We start from the raw sequence: 27,502 nt of genomic DNA, 5'->3' as shown, positions 1-27,502 counted from the left end.
AGAACAAAGAACATCACGCACACAGTGGAGTCATCATATCTAGTAAAAAAGACAAACATGAGCGAAAGACACACACAAAGGGTGTAAACAATGTACGTATACAGGACTATCCAAACGTTATTTGTCCTGTTTTATGTGTTAGCAAGCTGCATACTGGTTTATGTAAGATGAACAGATGGGTGGTGTTATACTACTCACAAGAAGTTAGGGATATGTCAGATACATTTCAGGATGAACCTAAAACGTACTACTGTATAAACTTTACAGATGACCTTAATTTGAGCTTCTCTAATTTTGAATGCACGTGTCCAACATGTTCAATACTTACGTTACACTTAACACACAACTTGCTGTTCTCCAACATAACAATTGCGCATATCCTTAACTTTTTGTGAGTACTATATTATGATACTGGTGAGAATGGATGGTTTCCATGACGTTACTGTGACACAAATGTTGGAATAAATCCAGATCCTCACTAAAATGTAATTGTTTTTCCATGCATTTTTTTTTTTTTACCATAATCCTGCTATTTACTAAGGCGAAATTACGTGAGTGAATTAAGAGAGTTTTGCACAGTACTGTAACCGTGTTCCACAGATGAAATATAATCAAATCAATAATCAATTACCTATCCAGAGCTCCCTGCAAGTGTTCATGAGACACATCAAAGTAATAGTTAGTGTGCTCTCCGCTGGTGAAGGCATTGGAGCTGCCAGCATGCTCACTCAAGAACTGGCTGTACTCATTCTCCTTTGGGTACTTCTTGGTCCCTAAGAACAGCATGTGTTCACAAAAGTGCGCCAGCCCTGCGATGTTCGTTGGGTCCGATAGGGAACCTGCAAATTAAAGTGAAATGAAATTGAAATACAGCCAAAGATGCGGTGCATGCATTTTAATTTGACTATGTGTGCAAATAGTTATAAATGCACATTTTTGTTTTGTTTTGTGTAGCCACAAATTTTTGAGGAACACAGACTACCACTGATATTTAAAATTGTAGGAGAAAACTGTTTCCTTTCTGCAACAGTTATAACAAACTAACATATACAGTACATTTATTATAACAGTAGTATATCTACCAATAGAGCAAATGGATAACTACCTATTGAACATGCTTTGTTGTCAAATAAACAGTAAAACGTGTGGTTGTACGGCACAGTGATAGTCTTAATTTCTTACCGATGTGGACATCTAAGGCAGACGATGATTTGTCTGTTGTTGGGTCACTGATGAGCATGGCCCTCAAGCCATTCTTAAACTCCAAGCCCCTGTAAACCCGTTTGTCTTCAGGGGAACGAATTATGTCAGCGACCACCCTATTCAGAGCCGGGTCAGTCATTTTGAGGGGGGACGATGACACCAGCCTACAACAGAGACAATTTCGTGTAGAGTAATGTGCATATATAAATGCAGTATAGTCATGTAAACAGTCATTAGTCATGTCATGTTAATTAAACCAGGTATTGTGACTTTTACAAAAAATAGCTGGGATGCTAACGTTACTTGGTCCAACTCACAACGCAAGGGACCAAACAAAATTAGCAACTACTATGGACACAAAAAGCAAACACTAGCAACCTCTAGCAGCATCTACAACTACAGCTGGTACAAAAAAACCCGTGGCGTGCTAGTATTTTGTGACTCAGCCCCAATCCATGCAGCTCCATCATTGTAAGCGAGAAACCAAGCGGACTAAATAGCAATCGAATTGCACAATTCTGTAGTCGCCTAACTCAATGGTGTAGTTATTTGGAAATATATCAAAACTGCGTGGATGATTTATGACCACGGCGGCATAACTGACCTCAACCTAACAACTGAGGTAGCAAACAAACGTGTTGAAGCTGCAAAGATGAGGTCAACCACCCGGCTTAACGGCCCGGGCGCTTACTGTTGACTTGGTGCGATAACAACATACTTATTTCAACTAATTCATTTACATTTTGTCCCCCAACACTTACTTTATTCCTTGGTTAAGATGGAAGCCGTTTGCCGCTGACTGGAAATATCTCGTACACTGTGCCGTTCGGTTGATGCACTTAAACATACTTTGCACCCATGGGCAACAAACCTTGCCTTTCAGACCGCCATCTTGCGCTAGACAAAAAGAGCCGATGACCGATCACTCATCGCCCCCCAGAGGAAATTCTGTATTCAGTTCAACCTTCTGACGTATGACTTTGTAACAGTCGTGTGTAATTTTCAAGGTTATACAAGCTATTGCTGATACTCAAATAATACGGAACATAGTTTGAAGCAACATAATTGTAATACTGATTGTAATATCGATTACAAAGCCTGCACGTCGAATGTCATGGGTGACTCAGGTTTCAAAGCTTTGTCCTGTCCAGTCAGTGTTTTCGCAGTTGTTTGCAGACAAATGGTCACAAACCTGTTGAATATGCTACGTGTTTTTAAAAAACGGATCATTATTGTAACGTCATAATGAATTTCCTGAGTGAGGGATTACGACATAGACATACGTAACTTAATAGTAGTCAGCAATATTATTATACTGTATAAATGGGGTTTATATAGGTGTATGCGGGGTTTACAAGGGAACAATATACAACATCTGGATTCTAAATCATGGATAATCTTGCATTTTCTTTTCAAATTAGTACGTTTATTTGTAAGTACCAACGGTAGTGTATAATCTAAAAATAGAACGTCCATAAAACAAAAGATCCATCGCAATAATGATCCATAATAAACATGTGTACTTTAAAAATAATAGTAACTATGGTTCAGGACAAAAATGTCACACAAACAATTATTTTTATTAACAAATAGAAACAAATATTTGGATCAATGCGCCCACCTATAGTACTGTATATGCCTACAGTATATACATGTCGTGCAGGGGTACAGAACGTATGGCTCGGGAGCCAGAGATCGCTCTTTTTATGACTGCATCTGTCTCTCAGACATTTCTTAACACAATAAAAAAAAATTCTGCTGACATTTTTAAGTAAAACATGCCAAAAATCACAGTGTTAAAAATAACATTCAAAATTTAAACATTTCGTATGCATTTTAATCTAGCCATCTATTTTCTAACGCAATGCGTGTGACCGTAGAGCCAATGCCAGCTGTGCTTCAGATATTTTCCGGGTCAGACACCAAAACTGGATTATTACTGGATAATGCAGTAGCCTTCCTGGGTCATTGAGATGTCAAGAAGGAAACTTCCCTCGTTTAATCAAATAATCAGCTAGCTAAATCTGCAGAGCCAACCTTTCTGACGAAGAAGATGGCGAAAAGAAACAACCATGCAGCATCACACGTCGCATTCATGGTAAGAAGTATTTTATTCATTATTGGATAGCTTCAGTATAACAATGTTATTAAAAAAAGAATACATTTAGAGGCTTATTATATTGTAAAATTGTTGGTCTTATTTAAAAATGCACACTTATACTTGTATTCAATGTTATATGGCTCTCACGGCAATACATTTTAAAATATGTGGCTTTCACAGCTCTCTTAGCCAAAAAGGTTCCGGACCTCTGCTGGAGTGTGTTCTGTACACCGGTTACAGTTTCAATTGCTCTGATCACCACCACTAGATGGAGACAAATTTCTTTACCAGCACAAATAAAAACTACTGTATTTGTAAAAATAGTCAATAGTTAACTTAATAAGATAATATTCATGTTTTTTTTGCTATCCATTTATATTTCAGTCTAGGATACTGCATTGGACCACATATCCTCTCACAAAACAAAGGCTAAAGTGCAAAGGGCATAGGACAGAGTTGTCTGTTTACTTTGAAAAGACTGACATTCATAGGCCTCTGTACACCACCTCTCTTATATCGCTAACCTTTACTCAGCTCTGTCACTTTGGAGAGGACAGCCAGCGGGTGAGACAATGGACAACTTGACTGACCGAGCGGAGAAGAAAAAAGTTGTGGCAGTGGTGGGTGGTGGATTGGTAAGAACAAGTGAAAGTTAAATGTTGACTCATTGCATATTCTGATCTTTATACTGACATTTCAAGGAGTGCTTGTATCAGATAAGAAGAAATCCAATACACATTATAGCACACTATTTTTTCTGACATTGTTCTTTAGGTTGGTGCACTGAATGCCTGCTTCTTTGCCAAAAGAGGTTTTGATGTGCATGTTTTTGAAACACGGGAAGGTATGATGGCTATTTTAAATATCTCATGACCCATAGACCTATGCTACTGTTGAGCAGTTTGGAAACAGATGATAATAAACTCACTGTCTGATCTCTCGGACAGATATCCGGCAAGCAAAAACTGTCCGAGGGAGAAGCATCAACCTGGCTTTATCTCACAGAGGCCGACAGTCACTGAAGCATGTTGGAATGGAGGAGAAGGTTTGTCGATCTGATTTAGTCTTATTGTAAGACATGTCCAGCTATCAGATACAGTCTATGTAGATTTACTGTTGATACTAAAATCTTATTCTAATTTCCCCTATAGTTAATGGGATACATGTTGTCCATCTCCTCCTATTTCCTGCTATTATCTGTGTGTAGAAAAACACAACGCATGGTCTCATACCATATATAAATATACAATACAGTAGATCCCCACTGTTCGCGGGGGTTTACGTTCTAGGACCACCAGCCAATGGGCAAAATCCGCAAGTAATTGAGACGGCCATAAAAATGTCATTTTTGGCACACGGTTTGCTCCTCCTCCCCGTCTAAACCTTCCTGCTAGGTTGAAGTCGATATTCTCTGATTTTGGAACATCAAAAGTGATTTTTGTGATTATTAGCTTAGATTCAGCCCCAGAACCCTTCCCCGTCTCGCTTTCATATGCCTCACCCACTTATTTACACGTATTTACACGTATAATTTACACGTAAATTATTAAATGTATTGGTACTCACCACTAATGAGTGATATAACGTTCACTTTTGCATCTCACAGCAATTATGGTGAGTTCAAGGACCGCTGAAGTGTGAAGTCTCAATGCTTGACAAAAAACATGATCAGCGAAGCATAAAGACATAAACATGTAAAAAAAGTATGGGCTTTTTAAACAGTGGTACATGTATGCTTTACATTTTACTTGTATTACAACTAGGACTGTGACATTAGTTAAAAATGTAATCAGATTAATTACACTTTCCAAATTAATTAATTATGATGAATCACCATTTGCAACTACTGTATATCTGAAATATGCCAATTTTAGTACTTTATTAACAGAAAAGTAAATAACTAGGCAGGATTATGTATTATACATGTATTATATGTGTTTATTGTGGGCAGTCTAAGGCACACCTGTGCGCTAATCATGGTGTGTAATCAGCATCTTGATATGGCACACCTGTGAGGTGTGATGGATTATCTCAGCAAAGGAGAAGCGCTCACTATCACAGATTTAGACAGATTGGTGAACAATATTTGAGCGAAATGGTGATATTGTATATGTGCAAAAAGTTTTAGATCTTTGAGTTCATCTCATAAAAAATGGGAGCAAAAACAAAAGTGCTGCGTTTATATTTTTGTTGAGTGTATGTATTAACAGCGCTCTGTTTCACATCAAATTGCTAATACATCTCACATCAATTGCTGATACATTTGTTAATTTCACATTCAACGTGTTCCCTTTGCCAGTTCTGAATAACCCGAGAAATGAAAAAGCAATAATACAACATTATATTGAAGTTGTGTTTTGTAAATCTGTATGGACAAATTGTGCAATGCAACTGCAACTGCAACTTGGGAATGCTGATGGTGCCTGTGGGTGATGGCAGCGGCGGCCCAAAGGCCCTGATGTGCTCTTCGTGCTGCTGCACGGTCAGAATACTGATCTTGAGGGGGGAGATTTAATTGCATCAAGTGCAGTTGCCATATGGCTTAGCATAGTATTTCTCGACAATCGCGGTCGTTTGTCGCCTCGCGTGCGTGGCGCCCATAAGTCACAGAAAAAGTGCTGCCATAGCATTCAGGATTTAGTAAGTGAAAACCAGTACAACAACAAATGAACTTCTCAAGATGTTCATGTATTCATTTGACCAAATTAACCTTGGATGTGTGTGTTTGTGCGTGTGTGTGTGTATGTGTAAGCCACATCCTTGTTTGTTCTTAAAGGAAAACTGCACTTTTTAAAAAAATTCTTCCCATCATCCACAACCTTTTGAGAGACATGAAGACATATGTCTTTCTCTTTTCTGTGCGTTCAAAAGATATAAAAACATAAAAATAGACAGCTCACTGCTTCACGTACAATATGTCTGTAAAGTCTGAAAAAGTCTCCAAAAAGCGGCAACAACGCTCCGTTTACATATAACCTGACATACATATTAACCACCCTACAGCGACATTGTCATTATTTTTATTGACATTGTTACGCCGATCGAACTACGTTACTGCCACATTGACACTTCGCCGCAACACACCGTGTAGCTACTAGCCAATTTAGCCAATTAGCGATGAGCTTCACACAGCCAGTGCTGTTGTGGTTTTATTTTTGAGTTTGTTAAGTTAACGCTACGTGTAGGTGTTCGTTTCTATGCTGCTATGTGAAATCAATGCGCCGAGAAAGGAAGTTCCGGTAATAAACAAAACACACAAATCATTGTAAGTATTACATGTTGTCATGAATATGCCTGTTACTACATGGTCACAGCATGGATATAAAACTATAAACGTTAGCATAGGTGGATCCCATTATGTACAGTGAAACAGACAGCTCGAGCTGTCTGTTTTTATGTTTTTATATCTTTAGATCGCACAGAAAAGAGAGACATGTGTTCATGTCTTACATAAGGATTGTGGATGTAGTATAATATTGTTTTATTAAGTTGTTAGCTGAGTGGGTAAATATTACAAGTAGATTTTAGAATAACTGTTTGCATTGATGTTTATTGATTGAATTATTAACTGAGTGCCTTAATATAAGTATAGTATAAATGTAACTATTTTATGATTAACCTAAGTGATTACAAGTAGTTTATAGAAATAATGCTTTATTAGACAATTAGCTGAGCAGATGAACAACTATTTAAGTATGTCAAAGGTCAAACAGAAGTAGTGTGACCTCACACATAGTGTACAATCAGCAAAGGCCAGCCAGGATCAGCAGCCAGATATGGGAACAAAAACATCGTCAAAATAAGCCTTGAGACAGACTGGGAAGTATGTGCTGTTTGTGCAAGAAAAGTGTCAACAAGTCAGCGAAAGCTCCGACTATCACCTGCTGGCGTCACACAACTTCCGGGAATCCGGAATCCAGGAGAAAGTTATCTTTGGAGAGACTGGCGCCAATGGTCTGGGGAAAACAATTCTAAAAAGGCAGAGGGACCTGTCTCTCTTCCTTTAGCGAGGAGGCTGCAGGCGTCCATGGGAAGAGACACAGTCCGGAGCTTCAAAATTGCAAATTCTATTCTGATTTATTTTTCAGTGCATTTATTAAATCTAATACCAGTGTGTGAGTCTTCTTTCCTTCTCATAACTGGAGATTAACGAACCTGTAAGGGGAGGTGAAATTGGCTTAATCAATTTTCTAAAGTGGTCCTTTTGATCTTTAGTAGGCTCCGGAAAATTTCATCTCAAACATGGATGATGGGCAAAATTATGCAATTAAATGAAATTTAATGAGACAGAGTCTGGAAAAAATTGTTGTGTTGCTGGAAATGATAACAATGGTCACGTTAGTTGAATACTTTTAATGGGCACAGATTTCACTCAACACACTCACTGAAAATCTCAAGTATTTTCAAGTCATCAGACTAAAGTGGGGGGTGGGGTGGGGGGGGGGGGGGGTTGTACATTATAGCCATCTAATAATATCTTATCTAATCTTATTTATTATGTATTGTGTAAAACAAAGACATGAACAACATCTGAATGCCGACCCACCATCCACCAGTTCAAGCCTGGAGTTATTCCAGAGAGATTATTACATCACTGTTTGACGTGTGTGCTAAAAGGCAGTGTGCTAGCATGAATTAACTTGAGACAAATGTGCACATAAGCACTCAATAAGTCATCAAAACTTACCTTTATGCATTCCAACACAGTATCAGCATTTGACACCAAATATGAGGTGAAAGAAAAATGGTAAAAATACAGTAGTAGTCTATCTGTGCGGCGAGAGAAAGTTAGCACATGCACAATGGACAATAGCACAACATGCACAATAGCACATGCGTCAAGTGAAACGGATGTAACAGAGAGAATCCGGCCACTTTTCAAAATAAAACATGGAAATGATTTTTTCTTTCTGTGCGGCCCGATACCAAATGACCCACGGCCCGGGGGTTGGGGACCACTGATTTAGTCCACACATGATCGCATAATAGAGATGATTTTGTGATGTTGGGAGTGTCTGTGAATGCACCTCGTGGTCGTGTAGTGAGAATCAAAGAGGTTGGTGAGAATGAGGAAGTGTCGTTCTGCGGATGCACGGTGTAGTTTGTGTGTTTGTGAGTTGGAGATACATGCTGCATATGGTGTTGGAACTGCACTACTCTTGACGTGTTCAAGTCAGAATAGAGTGTCAGACTTTGTATGACTCTGTGGGGGCTCTAAACTCTGCCTCTGTCTGCCGTCATAACAGAGAGGTGTGGCTTGCTGTGGAAAAAAAGAAAACATGAGGACCATTTGGACCAATAATCTGTGAATTTGCGGGGTCATGAATACTGATTTGCGAATGTGCAGGGATCCACTGTGTAGTGCATTTGGATTACTTGATGTGACTGTTTTACAATGTCTTTCTCTTCTCTTACAGATTGTGTCCCAGGGAATCCCCATGCATGCAAGAATGATCCATTCATTAAATGGGGTACAATCTCCAATCCCATATGGCAAGAAGGGCCAGGTGAGCCACTCTTCCAATCTTTTCCATGGCATTCAAACTCACCACTACGAAGCACCTCGGATCGAATGTTTTTCAAACCTGCAACAATATTTTGCCTTCATAACATGTGTTTGCATATGCATTTGCAGTGTAGAATTCATCAAATAGCTAAATGTTGTTATCACACACACACCATTCTCTATAACGCGTTTTTTTTTTTTTTTTTTGCCTGAGGTTCTTTTTGCACCGTGCCAGTAGGAAGATTAAAGATTCATTTTTGCACTTCAGTAGACTTAAAGACACCAAGATAAGCATGTTTGCAGGCAATGAAGCAAGCCAAACAAAAATTTCATGCAAGTAGACACACAGAAAGCTGGCTGGTGTCAAATTTACTTTCCTCTATCCCTAGAATAATGTGCTTATAGTGTTCATGGTTTGCATGTCTGTTTGTTTAATTTTGCTGCTGTTATTTTCATGTGCCAATAACGAAAGAAGAATACACAATATGGAGGCATAATGAATGTGGAAAATGGTTTTCCAATTTAGATGAACATCATGCTGCCTATTTGTGAAGCTGCACCTGCAGAATTGCACTATAATGAGACATTGTTTTCTCTTCAGTACATCCTGTCAGTGGACCGAGCCAATCTGAACAAGGAGCTGCTAACAGGTCAGACCTTTTTGTCTTCACATAATAGTGCTGAAATGCTCTCAATATGTTAACACTGAGCAATGAATGTGATAAGAGTGTGACAGCCACAATAACAATGGCCAAATTAACACGACACTTACATTTTTTTTTTTATCCAAAAGGAAATGAGACTTAATCTATAAACACATTTCTGAACATTGACGATAGTGGCTTATCAACTTTTTTCAACTACTGTAGGTATTACTGACATTTAGTACTGACATTTAGACAAAAGCTTGCGCATCTCACCGAACATTACAGTGACAGACACCAAGTGACCAGTATAGAATACTCCATATCATCACATCGTGTGAATGCGTCTTTTGAATGCCTTACATTTGGTTAGCTATTTTTATGCTTAAAATGCTTAATTTAGGCAAAAAATACATAACATTAGTTTAAATAGGCACTACAGGCCATATGGAACCGCAAAACAGTATGATTTATTCATTAATATATTTTTGAAAAACGGTGATAGAGTGACTCTGCAAAATTCAAAGCGCAAAGTGGCGAGGGATTATAATACTGTGGAACCTCTAACTTCACGTCAGTTCTGTGATGCTGGATGACTTCCAAGAGGTTCTAAACATCAACACAAATAAAATGTAATTTAAAGTGAATTCATTTGTTCTAGACTCAAATTGTCGCTGTTTTATTCTTCAGGCAATGCTGTAAGTAACATTTCAACTATAATCATACAAGAATAAAGAGAAGGTCGCCACAGTATAATAAATCAGAAATAAACTAAAATAAAGTAAAATTTCTCACCCTTTACAGACCCTATAGCTAAAGTGTCCAAATTTTTTCCACCCATGCAGAAAAATAAAAGGATGCCGAAGGCCACTTTTATACATTTGATAATGAATTACAGTGGAACCTCGGATTTCGCCATTGATCCGTTCCAAAAGGTCAGACGAAAACCAAATACATTTTTACACTTATTGTTTTTCTTTTTCTTTCTGTTTATTCATAATAAAGACGTTGTGATTTTCAAAGTGTCAGTGAATGCATCTTGCTGTAGCCTCTTGATAATGAGGAAGTGTCGGACGTGTTTGTGAGTTGGAGATACATGTACGGTGTTGGGATTGCACTGCTGTTGATGTTTTCAGGTGAGAATAAAGTTATTAAAGAGCAGCAGACTTTGTGTAACTCTGTGGGGAAACTACTGTGGCTTCATCTGCTGCCATAACAGAGAGGTGTCCATCCATCCATCCATTCATTTTCTGTGCTGCTTCTCCTCATTAATGGCGCGGGGGTATGCTGTAGCCTATCCCAGCTAACTTTGGGCGACAGGCGGAGTACACCCTTGTTGCCAGTCAATCACAGGGCACATATAGACAAACAACCATTCACACTCACATTCATACCTATGGACAATTTAGAGTCTCCAATTAACCTAACATGCATGTTTTTGGAATGTGGGAGGAAACCGGAGTACACGGAAAAAACCCAAGCACGCATGGGGAGAACATGCAAACTCCACACAGAGATGCCAACCCAGATTTGGCTGGACATAAAGCGCATGCGTTAATCACTCTAAAGCTTTTAACGTAATTAATGGAATAAATTATTTACCGCCGTTAACGCGCTATTTTTGACAGACCTAAATTTTAGCAATAATTTTCATTGAAAACCGAATACTACGAAAACCAGGTCGTGCAAAAACCGAGGTTTCACTGTAACTGACTTTCCAGAATATTCAGGGCCAATAAAAAACAAGCTACGGGACAAAAATCGTCCCCAAGGCAGACTTTGGACAACCTTGCCCTATACAGACACATGATGGACAGAGAAGAGGAAAGCGTTTGCAGTACAGTGCTGCCACTTATTGAGAGGTACTGCTGGACTTAATAAGTGTTATGAAGTGTATAAGTGACCACTTCAGATTCAAATTTTGCGAATAAATATGCATATTTAAGCAAATTTTTACCTACCGGTATTTTTGGTCCAAAACAAAAAATGGCTCATTGAGCACAAATACAAATATAAGGCATTCAGAGGAAGCATTCAAAGACGTGATGATATGTAGTATTCTACATTAGTCACTAGGTGTCAGTAATGTTACTGTAATGTTCGGTGAGACACACAAGCACCAGACTTGATCGCCGGAACAACAGGCTTTTATTGCAGGTTTGAATTATCTCACAACAGGCACAATAATCTCTAACATGAGCTACTGTTACAGCTATAACGCAACTCTGAACCCCCAACATCACTTCCTGTCCCCTAGCACCGGAATACATTTATAGCAATGCACACAACCATGAGTCTTATTTATGTCTTAAATGGCTTATTTTCTGTTATTTCTGTTGTCTACTATATTGAGTAATTTGGTGTAAAAGGTGACGAGGTGACTATAGGGGTGTTATTTCATTTTGAGAAGGCTGAAATTATGTTAAAATCGTATTTAGAAGGTCGTAAACAGGTTTTCTATGCTCTAAGTACAAAAACATTAAATTTCTAAATAATGAACCTACTTTGCAAAAATGTACTTATCACTGTTGGAGGGATTACCGTATGAGTTTATTTGAGCAATTATGACCATTCAACAAAATTAATTTGTCTATACTGTAACTGCAAAATCCCTGAGTGTACTGAATCTTAAGTTTGTCTTATTGCTTTTAGAATTCAACTTTTTAAATCTTTGCTGTTTGTCCGTGTCCAGTTCAAAGTAGATTTTTTCTATGTGGTGACTTTCTCCGGTTTACGCTGTGAGATAATGGGTGACAGCATGGTTCTATCTTTTAATTGAACTTGATCTTATCTGACTGCACCAGACCCCTGGAATGAAAACAGACATTAAGATATTCCTGAACCATTAGTTTGCACAAAAGCATATCCACTAAAAAATACACTGCTGTGTTAGGTATTTTTCAATATGAATACAAATGGGCATGGGGTACTCGTTCCAGTTCAGCAGGGGATGGACGTAAAAGTTCACTGAATGTCTTTATATATATGTTTGCACTAAAAGTCCACAGTGTTTCCTTGAGATGTTACCATCACATGAAACTGCTGTTGTTATGTCACAAAATGTGTTGGTGATTTAAGCTTCATTTGTTTGTGTAATTGTACTCCAACAGAAGCTGAGAGATATGCAAACACAAAGTTGAACTTTGAGTACAAACTACAGGACTGGAGTGTTGAAACAGGGCTAATGACCTTCATAAAGTAAGTCTTGGCACCAGTGGAACACGTGTAAAGACACACAAACACAAGCATAATACATGAAGGCTAATGTGGGAGGGGGTGCTGCTCATTTGGATTCTTTGTTTGAACTCTGGCATCATTGATTATGTTCCCTCCGTGTACCTGCATGTAAGTGCATGCGGCCTTGAACATGTTTACTGCCTTGACTGTGGTAATCATTCAGCAGTCTGCAAGTGCGACTTTTACTAGCCTTCTAATTGGTTGTCTTTGGAGGTAAATGCGGCACACAATTTACAACCCAATTAACAGCGAAACACCTCAAGGACTTTCCTCGAGGGAATTGCAGTACGCAGGAGGGCAACACGTCTAATTGAATCAAACAGTTTCTTGGATTGAATTAATCCATATTCATCCTGTGTTTTATTTACAGTATGTTATGCCTGGTTGCCAATAATGTACTCGGTTGGAAATATGGGTGAATGAGTCACGAGTGAATGCACTTTAATCAGGTTTTATGTCAACGGCAGTGAGTGTGCTGTAACTCCACACTCACCGGAACATGAGCACGTCACACATCCAGGACACTGCAACCTTTCATTAGCTTTTACATGCTCAAAAATGACAGCTCATATGTGTTCTTTGCAGCTAGTACAAATAAATGTACTCAAGAGCCACTTATATATGGATGACTTGTTTCTCCTAATACTGTATAGTTTACTCACTAATCACCAGGCTATATTTTCATAAGACTGATGTAATGTTAATGAAGGTTTAATGAGGCAGTGAACACATTCAACCGTATAACAGACTTAATTTATGAATAGCATTGACTGAAACGTCAACCTCTTCATTAATCAGAAATACAGTACAGTAATCCCTTGCCACTTCGGGCATCAAATTTTGCTGCTTCATTTGATAACCTTTTTTCAAACATATATTAATTAGTAAATCATGCTGTTTTGTGATTAAATACTGCATATTATTTGTTAAAACATATGCATATTTCAGCAAATGTTAGCTATTTTTTGCCTAAACAAAGCATTTTCAAGCATAAAAATGGCAAAATGAACTAAAATGCAAATATAAGCCATTAAGAAGACACATTAAAAGATGCCTGGATGATATGTGGTGTTCTACACTGGTCATTATGTTACTGTAATGTTCGGTGAGACTTATAAGCACCAGACTTGATTGCCGGAACAACAGGATTTTATTGCAGTTTTGAATCATCTCACAACAGGCACAATAACCCCTAATAAAAATCCCTACTACACCCTAAATCCCTACACTGGTTGCTGTTGCAGCCATAACCCACGCCAAGCTGAAGCTCAACCATGAACCTCCGACGTCACTTCCTGTCCACCAACCACTCAATTCCCCTAATAACCGAACACATTTATAGCAACACACACAAGCACGAATGTTTTTTATGACTTAAATGTCTTATTTTCTGTTATTATGGCTACTATATTGGGTAATAAGAGTGTAAAGGTGACTACAGGAGTGTTATTTCATGTCTAGAGGGCTCTAATAATGTTAAAACTTGTCTTGGTTTTCTATGCCCTATGAAAATATTCCATTTATAAATAAGGACTCCTAATTCGCGGAAATTCACTCATCACTGTTTGGTCTGAAACCAATTAACCGCGATAAGTGAGGGATTACTGTAGGGCCTTGCTATTTGTGTGGGTTACATTTTGGAACTACCCGTGAAAAGCAAATAAAACGCAAGTAATTGAGATGCCCGAGGTGCCACTGATTTGAAGTGACTTGTGATTATTAGATTAGACTCCGCTCTTGAGCATTTTTATACTTTAATTGATATTCATCAATTCATACGCGATAAAAGAAGCTAACAAGCTAAATGCATCAAAGCACGAGCCGTACTTATTAAACACATTTTACCAAATGCATAAAATGCACAAAATGCATACTTATTAAACACATTTTACAAAATGCATAGGTACACTAATGCCAAGGACAAGGACTAAGGACAAAGAATGATGATAGAACAGATGGAATTTGAGTCACAGGCTAGCATTACAACTACGTTTCCGTCCGTTGTGGGACACTCTAATGCCTAGGTTCCCAAAGTGGGGTACTTAAAAAAAATTAAAAACATACACAGCATGATTTTTAGATTACTCTACAAATACAATATACAGTACTTGCAGTATATGTAGAGAGGTGCTTCATGGACTAATGAAGAATCCATTATATTTTGTTGAGGATTTGGGTAAAGGGACTATTACAGGAATGTTTTGTTACAGTTTGTTCCGTTTGTAGTAACCCGATGCAGAGAAGATGCAGCGGTAAAGTCATTTAATGTCCAAAAACATTTCGCAGCGATGGCTGAAGTAGAGCAACAAGCCTGGCAGATAGACGTATAACAAGAACAACGTACAAATAAATAACATCAATACCAAGCCATTGAATGACAAGCACATGTGAAAGTAAAACTACGAACATCACGGATAGAAATGCTTGGATGCGTGGAAACAGAAACTCCTCTTGCAGAGTATGATATTGGTGGTCTTGTGAGGGCCAATATGTTGTTTAAAATCAGCTATCATGTTTGAGTTGCTTCTGCCACAAGATATAATTATGGAGCATCAATGCGCAGCAGTGAGTGCAATTGTGGGATTGTCAGTCACTGTGCATTGCATTCAATTTTTTAATCCAGTTACTATGTTAATAAATCATATTATATATTTCATTATACTGTATATTTACACTGGGGGAAAATGCCCGAGTAATACCTGTAGTGCCATTGTAAATACAGCTCTTGTGTTGGCTCTCATTAGATTTAGCTAGTGTACCTAATGAAATGACTGGCGTGTGAACGTTTTAATGCCTTGCTGTGCTCATCAGGCCAGATGGGTCCAAGCAAGAGATAGAAGCAGACCTCATTGTAGGATGTGATGGAGCCTTTTCAGCTGTCCGCAAACAATTCCTTCGTCAAAGCCGCTTCAACTACAGTCAGACTTACATCCCTCACGGCTACATGGAGCTCACCATGCCGCCCATCAATGGAGAGGTCAGTTTATCCCCGAGTGCAAGGATCACATTTTTTACAAACAAGTGTGTTGACCCTGCATGTACTGTATGCCCATTCCCAGTATGCCATGAAGCCCAATTATCTTCACATCTGGCCCCGAAACACATTCATGATGATTGCGCTCCCCAACATGGTATGTGTCATTCATTTTCTTCCCGTCAGTGTGGATGTATGATTTTAAATGGCATTACCTCACATGACAGCGGAACCTCAGTTCTCGTCATTACAGTCGTCTCTCGATACTTTGTGCTGTGAATTTTGCAGCTTCACTCTATCACGTTTTTTCCAAAATATATAAATTAATAAATCATGCTGTTTTGTGGTTGAATACAGCCTATTATTAGTCAAAATATGTGGGTTTAAGCAAATGTTATGTATTTTGTTTATTAAATTAAGCATTTTCAAGCATAAAAATGGCTAAATGAACTAAAATACAGTACAAATTGTAAGGCAGTGATGTTGTGATATGTAGTATTCTACACTGGTCACTACATGTCAGTAATGATACTGTAATGTTCAGGGAGACACATAATCACCAGACTTGATCCCCGGAACAACAAGATTTTATTGCTGGTTTGAATTATCTCACAACTGGCACAATAATTTGTAACACAACCTACTGTTGCACCTAAAACTCAACTCAGAACCCCCAACGTCACTTCCTGTCCATGCCGCTGGAACACAAAAAGCACTATCTTGTTTATGTCTCAAATGTCTTATTTTCAGTCATTATGTCTATTATATCGGGCAATACGAGTGTAAAGGTGACTATAGGGGTGTTAGTTCATGTCTGGAGGGCTCGGATAAGGTTAAAAAACGTATTTGGAAGGTTGTGAACAGGTTTTCCGTGCTCTAACTACGAAAATATTCCATTCATAAATAATGAATCCAACTTTGCAGAAATTCACTTATCACGGTCGAGTCTGGAACCAATTACTGGTGATAAATGAAGGATTACTGTCATTTGTTCCAGAAGGTCAGACGAAAATGAAAACGTACAAAAGCTGAATACATTTTTCCTATAAGAAATAATGTAAATCCAATTAATCCGTTCAAGACACCCAACTAAATGAACACAAAACACATTTTATTGAGAATAATTCTAGTTTTACACGCAGAAACAAAGTAAATACTGTATGCAGTAGAAATTAGTGCAGGGAGGAGAAGGGGAGGCAACAGAAGAGCCACACAGACGCTGTTTCATTAAACTCTGCTCTATAGAGTGAACAGATAGAGCTGTATATCTGCAGCAGGTACAATCATTACACACACTGGCCCAGCTCACTATCTGTTATGTGTCTCCATTAAACCGTTCCCCCTGCAACCTTTGTAGCTAAGGAATCTTTACATTACAATCCTATTGTAACAGACACTACTTTCGTACTTTAATATAAAATATTGCATTATTATCATATACTATTTATTATTATTGTTATCATAACGGTGTTTTTTTTGTTCTCAATGAATTTTAGCAATACTATCGTTCAGCATTAATTTGTGGGACAATAAACATTCCAAAACGCACCTGCATGGTTTTGTGACACGGTTAAATAAAAAAAAGTTTGTCCAGTCGTATTTTTTCATTGTACTTAATGTTAAAGTCTCGTAATCTCTTGAGGACCCAATCTCACCCAATTACTAGGGGTGTCACGTCACACCCCTAGTAAATGCATATCAATTTTAGGAATGTGGGCCATTATTTTATTCCAAAAATAATATACAGTTAGAAATCCCAAAGTTTTTGCATTTTTTTGTTGTTTGGTGCGAGGAGCGGTCCTTGAACGCACCATTATGCATGTGCTAGCTTTCTCCCACACTGCACAGATGTACTACTGTACTGTATTTTCTTTCGCCTCATATTTGTAACCCGTTTTTCTTTCACCTTCTATATGGTCCCAAATGCTGATACTACGTTCGAATTCACAAAAGTAAGGTTTGATGATGTCATTCAGTGCTAATGTGCATATTTGTTCTGTTCACAACCTCAAGTTAATTCATGGTAGCACACTGCCTGATACAAAACAACAAAAACAAATTCCAACGAGCCGGTCCATGGGTACAAAAAGCTTAGGGACTACTGATTACAGGATTTCCTGACCGGAATCTGTCTATAGTGTCCCAACTCTAAAAGAACCACTATCCATTCAGTTCAGTTCAGTCAGTTTCAGTTTTCAGTTCATTTTGAACATGCATACATGCATTCCATGCATACATGCATTCCATACATAGGAATACAGCAGTTCGACAATTCAACGCGTCCGAAAAGGAGTGGGAAGAAGCGGAGCTTATCATTCTTCACAGAGACTGAGTCACCAATGCGTAGATGCTTTTAGGTGCGTTTGTTATGCTATGCGCACTATTTGGCCGTACAATAACAGAGACAGCGTACGAAAACCGAGACATGCGGAAGATTAGTTTGCCTAATTTGCCCGCGCAGACTTAGTCATCAGGAATCTTACACTGCAAAATGTTAAGCCACCTTGTGGTTTTGACCTACTTTTCACACAGCTGTTATCTTCCATGTCATGACTCTCTCTTCTGCTTCCATTAAAACCTCTCTTCATTTCTCCTGTCCTTCTTAATCCCAAAATGATTTTTCTCCATGGCTGAGTCAGCAGCCGCTCCTTCACTGTCTCTTGTGAGGCAAGGTTAAAGCAGCATACTTTAAAGTGCATTAGCACTGTCACTCACTGTCCTTAGCACCCAGGACAGCTTTGGGCTGTGAGAAAAAGAGCACACGTATTTGCTGCTGTGGCTACCATGGTAACAGAATCAGTGCACATCAGTCCCCACTGGGAGAACTATGTTGATGGAAACAACTGTTCTGATGAGCAGATAATGACAGCCATTAGGTAGAGCGGGTGGAGTTCGGTGATTATCGTATTTACAAGGAAACTCTGTGAATAATGTCTTATGCAGATATGTGGAAGGCAGGGAAACCACTATTTCCCTGAGCAAATGCGGTATGAATTCATGCAAATTATTGACACAAAAAAAGACTAAATATTATACATGAGCATTAACTCCTGACCTTGGAGACATATCTTGAAAGAGCTGTCTCTGACATGGAGTGTGACATATAAAATACCCTGTTTTGGATAATAATTAACTGCTGAATGCCACTTAACGTGTAGAAATTGCATACTGAAGATATTTGAGTGAAGGAAAAACTGAATGTCCTTAAAATACATTAAAAGAAAGTACAGTGGATCCTTGGTTAGCGTACGTCTCAGTTAGCATTGAAACTTCATGCCCAAATTGTGCCTGTTTGTGTACATTTTCTGGTTAGCGTACAATATGGCGCGCGTCTTGCCGTGTTAATAAACTGCAAAGATATGTTTAGATGGATGATATTTCTGTGTTTACAAAAAAACTCAAGCTGAATCCTCCAGATTAATCCATCATTGCACAATGCTGATGGTTGTTTACACTGAAATATCACTGCATTTTATGTGTTTTATTCTATTTATTTATGTATGTTATACATAACCGGAAAGATGTTTACGTCTGCGCTACGTGCATTGATATATACTGCTCAAAAAAATTAAAGGAACACTTGGAAAACACATCAGATCTAAACTGGGGGAAAAATGATCTTGAATATCTTTCTTGATAATAAGTGGGTGATGTATTAGTAACAAAATGATGCCACATAATTTGATAGAAATGAAAATGATCACCCTATAGAGGGGGTAAATCACAGACACCCCAAAAATGAAAGTGAAAAAATGATGCAGCAGACTGGTCCATTTAGCTAAAATGTCATTGTAGCAACTCAAAATGATTCTCAGTAGTTTGTGTGGCCCCCACGTGCTTGTACGCATGCCTGACAACGTCGGGGCATGCTCCTAATGAGACTACGGATGGTGTCTGGGGGACCTCCAAGCTGCATACAACCTACAAGATTTCCCCTTCAAATCCCCCTGGAGTCTGATGCACTTTCCCAGCCTTCTCTGCAACACCTTCACGCACTCCTGGAAGGATTCCTCCGGGATCCTTTGCGGCTTCGTCGTCAAGGCCATCTTGATATCATCCAAATCTTGAAAACGGGTCCCCTTGATGACCAGTCTTGAGTTTGGGAAAGAGGAAAAAAAAAAATCACACAGAGTCATGTTGGGTGAGTAGGGAGGTTGCTCCAGCACAGTAATGTTCTTCTCGGCCAGGAACTGTTGGATACTCATGGCATTGCGAGCAGCCACAAGTTGTCCTGCCGCAACTCTCACCTTTCTCGTGCACTGAAAGACGGAAACGCTGCAAGATCTCTTTGTAGACGTACTGGCTGATCATCCTTTCTCTGTGGCAAGAACCTGCAGTGGATGTTGCCTCTCACATAGAAGAATATGAACAGCATGAACAGTCCTAAAACCTTTCTGACACACCTCATACTTTACACCTGTTTACGACTAATTTAATCATTGGTACGTCAATGGCACGCAAATTGTGTGCCACTGCAAGAACAAAACGCGTGCAAGTGTAAACTAGGCTTATGGTGCGTTCAAGGACCACCGAAGTGCTAAATCTCAATGCTTGACAAAAAGCATTATCAGTGAAAAATGAAGACATGGTGTGTAAAAATTGTTGGCTTTGTAACAGTGGTACATTTTAGCTGTATTACAATGTATTTATAAATTATTAACGACTTATGGTGAAGCGGGAAAAAAAATGGTGAAAAAACTGCCTGAATCGCACAGGTGCGGCCAGTCATTGTATTGCACTTTACGGCAGTTTACCCCCTCCCCAGAGTTGGAACAGGTCTGTCAAAACTCTGCATTGAGCACACACTAAAGTCAACCAATGATTAAAAGTGTGGATATGCAAACAAGAATCTTTCCACTTTGCCGGAGGTCTGCAGTCGACTTTGTGCTTTGTCTCCTATTTTTCACTTGATTAAAAAAACCATTAAGGATATTTACATGGATCAATTGCCCAAGTGAAGGCATCATCATTTTAAGATTCTAGTTGTGTTTTCTGCATCGGACACTGCTTTCTTTCCACATGATTCTTTTCCATCATCAGATTTGGGAAAGGACAGATTTCAGTGTTAAATGTCATTAGCTGCTAATTAGCATTGTCACTGTTACCATATTTCAGCGCTGACATTAAGGCCAGATCAGTACTGTGACGAGCAAAAAAGGTTATTTAATAGACCTTGATGTCATCTCAACTAGAAGGAAAGACCTTTGCTGAACCTTTCACAAAGAGTTTGTCTATATTTTAGCATGATACTTCTGGAGAATATGTTGAGGGGTCCGTACAATTTTTAATGTTGGGCATAAATGATATGGATTTTTGAGGCAACCAACTCACTTTTGAATCAGAGTGTATTTTAGGTAGAGTTGTGTCATGGTTGCAAGTGGGAATGAGGAATGATTGACAGGTCCCAACTGATAGTAACAAACAAACCATGTGCACATTCAGCCACTGCAGTGCTCCAGTGCCCGTCCCAAGCTTGGAATAAATGGGGGAGTTGAGGAAGGGTGTCCGGTGTAAAAATTAAGTCAAACAAATCTTGCGAGTGACTCACAGTTCACTTTCTGTACATTTTTTCAATATAGTGTCATGCACTGCAGGACAGGAGCAAGCGTCTCCTGTCCTGCGCTCTTATTTTGGCGGGCTGTGCTTTCTCCAGAGAGGAAGAGGCAACCACTTGACACCTGGTGGCAGCGCAGCTGCGGATAATTAACATTAGTGTCGGTTAAAAGGCCGCACATTCGACGGCGCTGGTTCATTGTTCCTGCTGATCCTCGTCTCCTCGCCGGTTGTGTCACCTACACGTTTTCCCTACCTGTCGTTTCTGCCGTGGACAGTTACTTGTGTTGTTTTTCTTGCAAAGCCTTCCACTCTGTCGCTTTTTGTTGTTGTGTCTCGTCTCTGCATACTGGGGGTCAAGCTTCCGACACCAATCAGCCCGTCACCAGATTGTGACATATAGATTTTGATCAACATTTAAAACTAATAATGGTAATAGGATTAAATCAGATTGTTATACAGTAGATAGTGTAGTTATGTTCTGGGACCACCAGTAATTGGTGAAAAACTGAGGAATTGAGATTAAACTAAAAATGTATATTTTCTACACTCTCCAAGACTCTCTTCAAAATGCCTCACACACGTATTAAACACATTTTAAAGTATAAAATGTATAGGTACTCACCAATAATGAATGATAATGTAAGATGATCCTTCAACTCATGGAATCGGAGTCACGGTGTAGAAGTTATACATTCACTTTTGCGTCTCATCGCAACTATGGTGCCTTAAAGGACTGCCAAAGAAAATGCAAAATCTCAACATTTCACAAAAAAACATCAGTAAAGCGTAAAGAAATAAACATGTACAAACTGTTGGCTTTCTTAACAGTGGCACATGTATGCTGTAGATTTGACCTGTATTATCACGTATTTATAAATGATTACTAACTTAGGGTGAATGAGATGTGTTTTCTGCAGTCAGAAAAGCTTATTTTCGTATAATTTTTTTAACCAAAAATCCGCAAATTTGTGTGGTTGTGAATGCTAAATCGGGTGTAAACCAGGATTCACTGTGTTGCTAAGTAGTTAAATACACTTGACTACATACACAATTGAGGCCAATACTATATTTTACTACATTTTTTAAATGTAAAATTGTAATTAATTAATACATTTCCTGGTTTTTCAAATACTTTAGAAATATTATACAGGCCAATACTTTTTTTCAGTGATTTTTTTTCTACTTTAAGCATAATTAGACGACGGATTACTTTATAAAAGTAGATGAAGCTGTTTAATTTGTAATTTTATTAAAATAATTGTTCAACATCCAAATCGGGTTCATTACATTTTCCTGTATTGTATAGTCTGATTAGCAAGAATAATGATGTCACACTTGCATTAAATACATTACACAGGCAGTAGAAAGCCATGGTGTATAATGGTGTTTCTGCTAAATTATATAATTGACGACATGCTGACAAAGAGAAACTGACAGGCGCCATTGTCCAACTCAGTGCACTCGTGTACTCAGACTTTCGGTAGGGCTTGCGCACTAACTCGAGAAGAGGCGCATGCGGCAGCCTCATCTGAGGTTTCTCCCCTGTATTTCAAGATTCAAGAGATTCAAGAGAGTTTTATTGTCATGTGCATAGTAAAACAGCAGTTATACCATGCAATGAAAATCTTATTCTGTTCATTCTCCCAAGAAAAGAAAGAAAACAAATGAAAGATTTGATCAGGAAATGTGCAAATTCAGCAATTTTTACTTTTTTTTAACATTGAAGTCTTATAGAAAATACATTACATAATACATTATAGTACAAAATACATAATAGTAGAAAGGACACGTACGACCAAATACAAATTAATGGAACGGATATTGAAAAAGTGGAAGAATATAAATTCCTTGGGGTTATAATGGATGAAAAAATGAGTTGGAAATCTCATATTAAATATATACAACAAAAGGTGGCGAGAAATATCTCTATATTGAATAAAGCAAAATATGTTCTTGATCAAAAATCACTCCACACTCTGTACTGTTCCTTAGTATTACCATATCTAACGTATTGTGTGGAGATATGGGGAAATAATTACAAAAGCAATCTTCACTCACTCACTGTACTGCAAAAAAGATCTGTGAGGATAATTCATAATGCCAAGTATAGAGAACATACAAACCCTTTATTTTTAAAATCACAGATATTAAAATTCGCAGATTTAGTACACTTTCAAACCGCTAGAATAATGTATAAAGTTAATAATAACTCGTTACCCAAAAATCTAATCAAGTATTTCTCAATTAGAGAGGAGAAATATGATCTTAGAGGAAAATTAAACCTAAAACATTTATATGCGAGAACAACGCTGAAAACCCACAGCATTTCCGTGTGTGGAATTAAATTATGGAACGGATTGAGTAAAGAACTCAAACAGAGTACAGAGATGAGCAAATTCAAAAAACAATACAAGCAGTTGATGTTTGCTAAATACAAGGCAGAAGAGTCCTGATTGTTCTGTCAGGTTTGTTATTTTATTTTATTTTATTTTATTTTATTTTTTTACTATTTTATTTTATTTTATTTTATTTTATTTTTTATTTATTTAATTAAATTTTATTTTTTATTTATTTATTTTTATTTATTTATTTATTTATTTATTTTTATAATTTTCTTTGTTGTGCTTAAAAAAAAAAAAAAAAAAAAAAAAAGGTCATTATTATTATTATTATTATTAATGTTCTTTCTTTTTTTGGGGGGAGGGCTATCTCACCGTTATCTATTATGTGTTATCCTGACTATCACTGAAAACATGACATGGAATCCAGGAAGTGAACTACATGTACTGTACTAGATGTAGAATGGATGGGGGGTAGGATTAAATAAGCTTTGCTTCTTCCTACTCCTTTTGGACATGTGGAACTGTCAAAGAATGATTCACGAGATGTATTCCATTGTAACCTTCATGTTCAAATAAACTAAACCAAACCAAACATTTATAATACAGCTCACTAGAAAAATATTTTTTTATATTATTATTTTGCCTCACCCATTTATATGGCACTTTTCAAAGTAGATCTTCTACTTAAAGTTGTATGTTTTTAGTACACTAGTATAATGAATACTGTTGAGCATCTCGCAATGACTGTTTGAAAATGAAGGGCTGAAATCTGTCCATCTTCTTCTTCTTTTATAGGACAAGACTTTTACCTGCACTCTCTTCATGCCCTTTGAAGAGTTTCAGAAGATCACCAAAGGAGATGAAGTCATTGGTTTTTTCCAGAAATACTTCCCTGATGCCATACCATTAATAGGAGTGTAAGCCACTTCCTCACCTCCACCTCTCCCCCCACTTTCCCCTTTCATCGTCCTTTGCCTTTGTTTCCCCATCCAAGCTTTGGCACGCCATCCTAAGAACATTGTCATCCCGTTGACTCCAGCCAGATGAGCACGGTCTATGAAGCGTGAAATTGAAGTCAGACTGTTACATGTCTTTGTGCCGGCTGGTTTTAATTGGAGGTGAAGACTGTGTTGTGGCTGACAGACAGAGAACATAGAACGAGCTGTACCAGTGCTCCAGGCTTTCTTTCAACCTCTCTGGCTGTTCAATTCAACACACAGTTGCTCTAGCTTACTCAGCAGGGAAAGATGCCTTAGGAAGCCAGTCAAACCCACATGTGCATTGTTTGCAAGGATCCAGCTGTCTAAACAAATGAGTCCTGCAATTACTTTTTATTTCCATTTGCACCTCCCAGTGATGCTCTCAAAAGGGATTATTTCCGCCTGCCTGCCCAGGCCATGGTCTCCATCAAGTGCTCCCCATATCACATTGGAAACAAATGTGTCCTTATGGGTGACGCTGCGCATGCAGTGGTGCCGTTCTACGGGCAGGGAATGAATGCTGTAAGTGTACCAAGGGGGGGAAAGAACACAGTAATATAGATTTTTACAAGAATAGATTTGTTTATCCATTTCTGCGTCATAGGGTTTCGAAGACTGCATGGTTTTTGATGAAGTAATGGAGAAGTTCAATGAGGATTTCGGTAAGTGCTCGGACAAAGATGAAAGGTGATACGGACAGTGGATTAATCAATTCGAGGAGAGTCTGAGTGTTTCCCTTGTGGAATGTACACAGGTGCTGTACTGCCTGAGTACACCAGATTGCGAGTTCCAGATGACCATGCAATCGCAGACCTGGCCATGTACAACTACGTAGAAGTAATGCATGTTTATTTCATGTGTCCAACTTGACTTCACACTTTTAAGACACAACAGTGCAGCAATTAAAGAGATGGTTAGATATTATGATGTCAAATGTTGGACAGGGGCCAGGACTGGGTGGACATGTAAGGACATCATTTTTTGCAAAAACTACTTCCTGTACAAAGGCAAAGTTTAGTTATTATAATTATTAGGTCCTTCTTATCCCAATTATCAAAGAGAAATAAAAAATGCACTGCAGACAAAAGCTCAGGTCTCAGGAGATGACTTTTTTTTATGTGTAAAAAAGATGAAAAAAAAACTGGTACGCATGACACAGGCTTACGTTATTATTAGTTATTAATATCAACATTTCCGCTTTTTCTTGTTACATTTTGCCTTATATTGTATTTACCCAATTTTTATATATTTTTTGGTTTTCTTTTTGAACAATATGGAAAAAACCTTGAAAAAAAGACCTGGGAAGAACAAGCCAGGAGTCGCAAATGGCTCCTATTTTATTAAGAGAATCTTAGTGCCCCACTGGGATCCAATATCATTTTAAAAGCCTCTGTATTTCCAATTAAGGTTTTCACAAGACCTAATATGAACAATACCTAATAATCAAGTTTTTAGTTAAATCCATTATGAATGGGCAACACCAAATTGCTATAATACCTGTTAGTCACTGTATAGAAAAAAAATCCAAAGCGACTGTATTTATCATGTACATAGAATAATATTCTGTTGTCATCAGAGCAAGCAAACAGCTTTTGATTTAGCCAAAAGCGGATCCAATGAGCTGTAATGAATCTAATGACTCTACGATATGCAAATGTATGCATTGCTTTTCTTGTAGACTGACTGTGACGTTCATGTAAAATTCAAATGAGGAACATAAATAGTAACTGACACAGACATTGCAAAAACAAAGACACTTCGGAAACTGAATACAACCTTATCTTTCACATTGCCTGACTTTGCCCAAAAGCAAATTCATCACAAGCTATTTATGAGTCAATTTATATGTTGAAATGTATGCTCCGTGACATGTGACAGGCTGCACAATCATTCACATTCATGCACTCATCATGTCGGTGGTAGGCATCACCCATTATTGCTACAGACTGCTTGTTGTTGACGTTAAAAGTGACAGTAAAAGGTGGCTCTTTGATTTAAATGAGTTCTGTTTATTCCTCAATTCTGACTAGATATGGTTGTGAGATTCTTTTACGTGAAAATAAGAATGAATTAACTCGCATGTCATTTGTTTTGCAGATGCGAGCACATGTCAACTCTAAATGGTTCCTTTTCCGAAAACGTGTTGATAACATCCTCCACTTTCTTATGCCACAGAAAATAATCCCACTTTACACAATGGCAAGTACAATTTATAATATGTAGAATGTCATGTGTCATTTAGTCATTTAAAACTAAAACTTTAGTATCTTTAATTTTTCTCCACTGTCTCCAGGTTACATTCACCAGGACACGGTATCATGAAGCTGTGGCACGCTGGCACTGGCAAGACAAAGTAAGCCTTTTTTTAAATACCATATGCAGTAGAACCTCGGGTTTTGTAGGATTTGGTTTTTGATAAAAATGAATCCCAAAAATATGTGTCGGTTTTCCTACACTGTCTCAGTTACCATACAGCCAAACAGTACACCAAACAAACTAGTCTCTTTCCCTGCGTATCATTTCACTGAATTGAGTGACCAAACAAAGCAACCACGCGCTGGTGACTCAGGCTCTGTGAGGAATAGATAGTGGTTCTTTCAGAGTTTGGACACTATAGACAGATTCCAATCATACAGCCATCCATTTTCGGATGCTTATCGCGGGGACAGCAGTCTCAGTAGGGAAGTCCACACTTCCCAGGCTCTGGCAATCTCGTCCAGCTCCACTGGGAGTTCACCGAGGCGTTCCCAGGCCAGCTGTGAGAAATGATCCCTCCACCGTGCCTTCGATCTGCCATTGTGCCGCCTCCCGGCTGAGAGTGCCCAGAACACCTCACCAGGGAGGATTCCAGGAGGCATCTGGACTAGATGCCCGAGTCACCTCAAATGGCTCCTCTCGATGTGAAGCGACTCTTCAGTGACCATTGGAATGGTTAACCATTCCATTGCTGAAAATGAAA

At 38.4% G+C, this 27,502-nt stretch overlaps 2 protein-coding genes across 6 annotated transcripts in view; one reads left to right on the top strand and one right to left on the bottom strand.

The window, feature by feature from the left end:
• ide (insulin-degrading enzyme) overlaps positions 1-2,094 on the bottom strand; it is a 28,975-nt gene extending 26,881 nt beyond the window's left edge. For both annotated transcript variants that reach the window (XM_054798825.1, XM_054798826.1), the window contains exons 1-3: positions 1,965-2,094; positions 1,183-1,367; positions 632-839 (exon numbers count right to left, since the gene is read on the bottom strand). In XM_054798825.1, coding sequence (XP_054654800.1) covers positions 632-839; positions 1,183-1,367; positions 1,965-2,050 — 479 coding nt within the window. In that variant the 5' untranslated portion in view covers positions 2,051-2,094. The remainder of the gene's footprint in view (positions 1-631; positions 840-1,182; positions 1,368-1,964) is intronic.
• Positions 2,095-3,165: 1,071 nt separating this feature from the next.
• The window catches only part of LOC129194028 (kynurenine 3-monooxygenase), a 30,273-nt gene continuing 5,936 nt past the window's right edge, over positions 3,166-27,502 (top strand). For 3 of the 4 annotated variants that reach the window (XR_008573669.1, XR_008573670.1, XM_054798915.1), the window contains exons 1-15: positions 3,166-3,301; positions 3,839-3,939; positions 4,079-4,148; positions 4,252-4,349; positions 8,722-8,811; positions 9,412-9,460; positions 12,565-12,652; positions 15,503-15,668; positions 15,751-15,822; positions 24,359-24,480; positions 24,918-25,065; positions 25,148-25,205; positions 25,298-25,380; positions 26,641-26,742; positions 26,837-26,896. Coding sequence is in view for 2 of the 4 variants with exons in the window: in XM_054798915.1 (XP_054654890.1) it covers positions 3,877-3,939; positions 4,079-4,148; positions 4,252-4,349; positions 8,722-8,811; positions 9,412-9,460; positions 12,565-12,652; positions 15,503-15,668; positions 15,751-15,822; positions 24,359-24,480; positions 24,918-25,065; positions 25,148-25,205; positions 25,298-25,380; positions 26,641-26,742; positions 26,837-26,896 (1,269 nt within the window). In the remaining 2 variants the exon portion in view is untranslated. The remainder of the gene's footprint in view (positions 3,302-3,838; positions 3,940-4,078; positions 4,149-4,251; positions 4,350-8,721; positions 8,812-9,411; positions 9,461-12,564; positions 12,653-15,502; positions 15,669-15,750; positions 15,823-24,358; positions 24,481-24,917; positions 25,066-25,147; positions 25,206-25,297; positions 25,381-26,640; positions 26,743-26,836; positions 26,897-27,502) is intronic. The other variant, XM_054798916.1, reaches the window with a different exon arrangement.

The sequence above is a fragment of the Dunckerocampus dactyliophorus genome, chromosome 14 (genome assembly GCF_027744805.1).
Source record: "Dunckerocampus dactyliophorus isolate RoL2022-P2 chromosome 14, RoL_Ddac_1.1, whole genome shotgun sequence".
In the NCBI taxonomy this organism is placed as follows: Eukaryota; Metazoa; Chordata; class Actinopteri; order Syngnathiformes; family Syngnathidae; genus Dunckerocampus; species Dunckerocampus dactyliophorus.
The sequence above is the reverse complement of the archived record's forward strand: the minus strand, read 5'-3'. Positions and strand labels throughout refer to the sequence as shown.